At 51.4% G+C, this 6,221-nt stretch overlaps 1 protein-coding gene across 14 annotated transcripts; it reads right to left on the bottom strand.

The window, feature by feature from the left end:
- Nucleotides 1-734: 734 nt before the first annotated feature.
- On the bottom strand, nt 735-5,007 carry LOC140700066 (sulfite oxidase, mitochondrial). Of its 14 annotated transcripts, none has more exons than XM_072972636.1 (6): nt 4,850-4,950; nt 4,499-4,563; nt 4,142-4,340; nt 3,368-3,430; nt 2,905-3,082; nt 735-2,667 (listed from the first exon to the last, which is right to left on the bottom strand). In XM_072972636.1, the coding sequence occupies exons 4-6, from the start codon at nt 3,418-3,420 to the stop codon at nt 1,258-1,260; spliced, it is 1,641 nt and encodes a 546-aa protein (XP_072828737.1). In that variant the 5' UTR covers nt 3,421-3,430; nt 4,142-4,340; nt 4,499-4,563; nt 4,850-4,950; the 3' UTR covers nt 735-1,257. The 14 variants fall into 14 exon arrangements, with proteins under 14 accessions (XP_072828737.1, XP_072828736.1, XP_072828743.1 ...); XM_072972635.1 differs by having other exon boundaries at nt 4,499-4,599; nt 4,850-4,898; XM_072972642.1 differs by having other exon boundaries at nt 4,142-4,207; nt 4,499-4,599; nt 4,850-4,898.
- Nucleotides 5,008-6,221: the final 1,214 nt, after the last annotated feature.

Raw genomic sequence — 6,221 nt, 5'->3', positions numbered from 1 at the left:
GCATCCGGGCGTTCAGCAGCGGCGGCGGCTCCATCTCCATCAGCGGCTTCACCTGAGGAGGGACGGCCCCCCCCCACAAACCCCCCCCATCACAACCTTCCCCCCTCCCGCGAACAACTTCCGGCCCCACCACCAGGCGACAGGCGGCGTGGCCGAACACCGAGCGCCCCCAAGCCCGGGAGACTGCTGGGGAGAGATGGAAGAGTTAGGGGAGAGTAGCCGAGCGCCGAAAAATTCGAGCCCTAAAGGCGCGGTCCCGGGCAGAGCGTAACTCAAATCGCTGCCCCTTCACCTCCATCTAATTTGCAAACGAGGCCACGTTGGACGCCCTACTTGCCCTAGCACATCTGCTCTTAGTGCCAAGTTTTGTCTCTGCCTGTCCTAAGACAATATTGATTTTAACCTGTTAGCATTCTTTGCCTTTCCTGCCAAGTGTGTAGGGATTGCGGGGGAGGGGGAAGAGGACCTCAAGGATGCCGAATTTAAAATGTTTTCCTCTTGGGGGGATATCCTGAGGTCATTCACCTAAGCAGCCCTGCAGATGCCGACAGACATCAGAGAAGGAAATCCCATTTCTTGATTTCCCTGTACTGCTTCCTTTTCCCCTCCCCTCCACCTTTTGTTTGGGTTGTCTCACTAGACATCCCAGTACCACTGAATCTCCCTCCTGCAACGTGCTCACTCTAGCCTCAAGAGGTCCCAGAAGTCACCTTTTATTTTTTGCTTTTTCATAGTGGTAGTCTTAAACAGATACTTTATTGAAGTATTTAGAAAAGTGTAACTATAAAAGGAGAGGGTTGAGCCCCTCACACCCCCTGGCAAACTACAGAGGCAGTAAAAAATTGTATACAGTTTTCTTACACATATTCTCACACATTCTCTGAAGACCCTAAGAAGAAAAGCAAAATAAGGCTTCAGTGGTGATAAGCATTAGAAAAGGAGATAGGGTAGGTAGAGAAAATAGTGCTTATTTCCAGAATTTCCCACTTCTGGTCCTCTGCTCCAACAGCTCTCACCTCCTGGCACAGGGTTAGTAGCCAGGAGGAGTATATAATACAGTGTCAAAGAAAGGGTGGATGCCTGGGTGGAAATGTGTGGTGTGTATGTTTGTGTGGCTTAGGAAGGCATAGTCAGGGTTGTGATCCAAGACATGGAGAGGTAGAGGGAAATATTTTTCTGTGGTAATGAGGCCAAAGGATGGATGTGGAAAGGGGTTGAGAAGGTGATTCTGAAGAGTAGATGGTTCCATTTCACCTTCTATGGGGCGATATGGACATGGACACGGTGCCAGGCGTTGCTGAGCACTCCTCGCAGGTTCCAGATTGGGGCCACCGTGTCTGGCTGCACGTTGTAGCTGTCATCTACAGCCTTACAAACAATGTTCAATTCCGTTTTCCCAGGTGGTACAGGGGCTTGCAGCTGCCATAGCCGCCAGGCCCAGGCCTTTCGGGGGCGCTGTTCCTCTCCATCCAACTCAGCCACCTGCCAGGTTAGACCCCCATCCAGAGACACATCCACCCTGACTACAGCTCTTCCTCCACCACTCCATGCATAGCCCTTCACAGTCACCTCCCCTGACTCTATTGTCTCCCCATCTTTGGGCTGTGTGATGGCTGACTGGACAGGAAGTTCCTGAATAGATGGAGCCGAGTCAAAATCTACAGTGTCCCAGTCCACAGACGGAGAGAAGCCTTTGTAATCTCGCCGCTGCCAGTGGCTGTAACTTTCCTCTGGTTCCACACTCACTTTGCCCAGCCATTTAACATGGCGGGCACCCACCACACCAGGAACCACCACCCGCACAGGGAAGCCATGGTCACGAGGCAGAGGCTGCCCATTCATCTCATATGCCAGCAGGACCTCAGCTTCAGGGTCCATGGCCCGAGCCAGAGGAATGGATGCTCCATAGGCAGTCCCTGTGGGGTCTGAGTCCAGTCCCTCAAAGCAGACATGGGCCTCAGTTTCAGAGAGTTGGTGACCAGCCTGGGCTAACACATCACAGAGCCGTGCCCCAGCCCAGCGTGCAGTGCTAATAGCCCCTGCATTCCACCCTAGACCGCTTACTTCTTTGAACTGAGTCATCTCAGAGCGCCGGTTACCAGCACACTGCAGAGTGACAGTGACCTCGTGTTTGGGGAACTGGTACAAGTCATCCAGGGATAGGGAGAGGGACTGACCCCCAGGTGGCCCTACTACATACAGGCGGTAGGTGTCTGGGTCCAGGTTAGGTACAGGCAGATGATTCCGGGTGAAGAAGATAGGGTTGGGTGTAATGTAGTTTTCTGTCAGCAGCTCAAGAGGGGGCTCTGCATTAAAGGGGCGCTGGCTGTTGATCTTCAGAGCTGGGTGACGTACAGGATCATCAGCGTAAGGGTCAGAGGTCTTCAAGGTGGAGGGTTCCTTGTCTTCGGGGCTCAGCTCCCCAATCTTGTACTGAGCCAGTATCTCACGCACGTGGGGCTGGTTGTGAACAGCATAGAGAGCCCAGAAGGGCTCTAGAGGACCCCCGGCTGCTAGCATCAGCTTTGATTGCCCCCCTGGGTGTAGGTCCACAAATTCTGTGACATCAAAAACCTCAGAGCCCAAAGTCACCCAGATCCCAGTCTCAGGGCTGCTGTGGGATCTCACTTCCTCCCTCGTGTATATGTGTGGTGGCTCCTGAGCAGCCTGCAGTCAGGGCAGGGGTGAAGCAAAAGGGAACAGAATATTAAGAAGAAATCACTCTAGCTCACTCTAACCCAATCCACAAAATGTGGCCACTGGGAAATGGAGGTAATGGGTTCCATCTCTACTGCACACGAAGACAGTGTCCATGGGCTCTGTGGTAAATAAAGTCTGGGTTGCCTGGGGAGTTCACTAGGCCCCCTTTGTTCTGACAATAAAGTCGCTTCCTTCCCTACTTACCCTGCACCGATGGTCATGATAGGCCAACACTGCACCGAGGCCTAGCAGGGTTCCCATGACTCTCCAACCCCTGGTGCTGGAGTTACCACCAGAGAAGGTGAGGCTGGGGTGCTGGGGCTGAAACGAATCATCTGTAGAGCAGGCCTGAATGCAGAACCTTGAGGGGGTTGACTTGAGTCTGGAAGAGAGAGAGGTCTTAGTGGCACACTCTCCTGATTTTAAGAAAGGGCCGAGGAAGGCCCAGGGTGTACCTCTCCCTGGTTGGCAATTGGTTCCTTCAGTTGGGACTTAGTTTCTCCCAGGATGGGTGGGACAAGTGGGATGTGGCTTTCCCTTTCCTCCCTGGCTACTACCTCAACAATCTTATCTGGCAGATAAGATAACAGTCATAAAGGTAGGGAGGGGTGGGTGTGGGGTTGGGAGATATGAGATTGGAAACAAGTCCTAGAAATGGATGGCCTACCTGCAGGCCTGTCGAAGCCCTGGGACTACAGCTCTGTGCAGCAGCAGTAGCATTGTGGCAGACCTAGGATAGGAGGAAGATTCCAGGATCAAGATAGGGAGTCCTGGGAGGTGATGATTGAGGGAATGGAAGGAAGACACAGAGATCAGCAAGGAACTCTGGACAAATGGGGAAAACTTTTCAGTGGCAATGAGGTCAAAGGACGGAAGTGGGGGTCCAAATGGGCCTTAGAGAAAATCTGGAGCACTTCGGAGACAGACTATGCTGACAAGATGGAAAGGAATGGGAGACGGTGTCTAAGTGGAAAGAGTCTCCTAGAATCACCTGTCTCCCATCCTCCACTCTCTACTTTGCCCACTACGGAGAACAATGTCTGGGGGCCAAAAGTCTATTGTCCAGTTTGCCAGTTTATTTTTTCTGAAGTCAGCAGAGGACAACTAAGGGGCAGACTACTTAAACAGGGACAAAAAAGGTAAAAAAGGTAGTGGCAGCCTAATGGGGTAAAGAAGCCTGGATTCTGAAGTTAAACTGCCTTGCATTTGTGAAACCAGCCCTACCATTAACCAGCCTTGTTCCTGGGCAAGATACCAAACCTCTCTGAACTTGTGTCCTCATCTATGAAATGACATCTACGTAGCAGAGCTGCCGTGATGAGCAAACAAGTAATAACCCTGTCACTGAAGGCCTTTCCCTGTCGTCCCTCCACCCACCCTAAAAAAATAAAAATTGAACCCTGCTGGGAACTGGACCCCAACCCGGAGTTCCCACCCTTACCTTTCTATGCCATTCCAATGAGCTCAGCAAGTTGAGAAGTTAATGGCCAGGGTGTCAGGGGATGGGCTAGAGAAGGAAGAAGGTAATTTTCCTGCTCTGGCCTGCCTGCAGCAGTTTCTTCTTCACAGCACTGAGCAGATCACTGACCCCAGGAGGGCCAAAGTGGGGAGGGGTACGAGTCAGAATTGCTGATGAGATGCTAAAAGATGGGGGCGGGCAGAGAGACTGTGAGGGAGCTAGGCGTTGGAATAGAGTCTGCATTTTACTCCTGTACCTTGGGACCCTCACTTCCTTCCACCTACCCTCAATCCCAGCAACCCATTAGAACAAAACTGGAGCGGTGCAAATAGGACTGACCTGCAGGTGATCAGTCCAGTGTTCCAGGTTGGGAGAAATAGCCTTCAAAACACAATGTCACCGCCCTGTGCAGGTGGTAGCCAGTCACTTCCCAGGGGGCACTTTAGTTAGAATATGGATATATCCAGCACCAGGGCACAAGCACCCGGTCCCATGTTACTGCCCAGCAGCTGGCCGGAGTGTCTTACAGCAACACCCCGTGGCCCCAGGAGCACCCCGCTAGCGGGAGTGGAGGCGGGTACTGGCAGTTCTGTTGTCCGTGGTATTCGGAGCGCTCTGGGTGCCAAGACCCCCGCCCGGGTTACTAGCCCTGCCTCCTCCTTTTCCTTCTCTCGGCCCAAGCCTCCTTACCCGTTCGGCGGCAGTCCACACGGTGGCTGTTTTACCCGCCCGGCCCAGCAGCTGCCGGCGAAGGGGCGGGGGCAGCGCCGTGACGTTGAGTCGGAGTAAAGGACCACTCTCGCCCCTCGGCTCACCCCTCCGCAATTGGCGGGCTGCAGGCCACCTCCCAGCTGCTGTGCCCGCCTCCCGGAGGCTGATGCTGGCGCGGCGCCCCCTGGGCTCCGAGCTAGGAGCGATGTTTTTGTCTCCACCTCCCGCTAGAGGACGAATGGGACCCTCACGACGTCCGGAACCCAGGCAGTGGAAGGTGACAAAGACTCCAATGGTTGGGCCAAGAGATGCCTCCGCCCCGGCAGAGACACAAGGTGCTTTCACTAGAGACCTCGGGATCCAGCTGGCTTTTCTCCCGGTGGTGAGCTCGGCCTCTACCCTGTTTTTGACAAACGTCTGTGTTGCAATTACAACAGCCCTGTTTGTCTTTTAGAGAAAACAGGATCAAGCGCTCGAGTCTCTTATATCCAGGAATGAGGGCAGAAATGAGGCCTAAATAAGTGGCTCAAAGACTTCGAGATTCCTTGGACTAGTTGAAGTTTCCCTCAAATTATAGAACCAACATTCAATAGCCATCTTTTTTATTTTGCTTAGTTGCCATTTAATAAAATAAATGACATTTTCAACATTCAAAAGTAGGAAGATTATAATTGCTCATAATCTTAGAATAAAGAACACTAATAGAAATTGTTTGCAAATTACCCTTTTATCTTTTGGTGCGGAGAATTTGTCATTAGCTAGCTGCAAACGTATCCCACACTGCCCTCTAGAGACTAGAAGGTTGAATTACAACCTTAGTTTAAGTGACGGCCTTATTTAATTTTGGAAGATCACTTCCGCTCCCTTTCTGCTCTCAGCTGAACTTGAGCTTTTACTACGAATCAAGGAGCTGTGTGGGGAGTACTAAGAGATATACACAAAGGGGAACCGACAGTGAAAAGGTGATTTTGGAAAAAGTTTTTGGAAAATGATTCCCAACTCAACTGTATATAAACTAATCATCAAAGAGGCCTGATGCCCAACCTCTCCCACCAGTCTTAAGAAACAGGGCTCAGCCCAAGTACACAAAGAAGTCAGTTAGGGACTGTCTGAAGCCATGGATGAGACTTCTGCCTAATAACAGTGTCACCTTATAAAAAGCCACACACATGCTTTATATAATTGACCTTTTAAACCTCAACTTTTTTTTTTCATTTTACGTAAGAAACGGAGGCAAAGAGCGGCTAAGTAACTTGATCAAAGCCACAGTTGGTAAGCTGGCAGAGATGGAACAGAATACTTGACTCTGTCTTTCCTATCCTTCAGATTCTTTGGAATTTAAAACTCCCTC

The sequence above is a fragment of the Vicugna pacos genome, chromosome 12 (genome assembly GCF_048564905.1).
Source record: "Vicugna pacos chromosome 12, VicPac4, whole genome shotgun sequence".
Classification (NCBI taxonomy): Eukaryota; Metazoa; Chordata; class Mammalia; order Artiodactyla; family Camelidae; genus Vicugna; species Vicugna pacos.
The sequence above is the reverse complement of the archived record's forward strand: the minus strand, read 5'-3'. Positions and strand labels throughout refer to the sequence as shown.

What these genes read in the sequence shown, in the direction of transcription:
- LOC140700066 (XM_072972637.1), bottom strand. Translation starts at nt 3,420, where the DNA reads ATGCTACTGCTGCTGCACAGAGCTGTAGTCCCAGGGCTTCGACAGGCC. An exon ending in GGGCTTCGACAGGCCTGCAG is followed by an intron (nt 3,083 to 3,367) that starts GTAGGCCATCCA and finishes TCTCTCTTCCAG; the next exon opens with ACTCAAGTCAACCCCCTCAA. An exon ending in ATCATGACCATCGGTGCAGG is followed by an intron (nt 2,668 to 2,904) that starts GTAAGTAGGGAA and finishes CCCTGACTGCAG; the next exon opens with GCTGCTCAGGAGCCACCACA.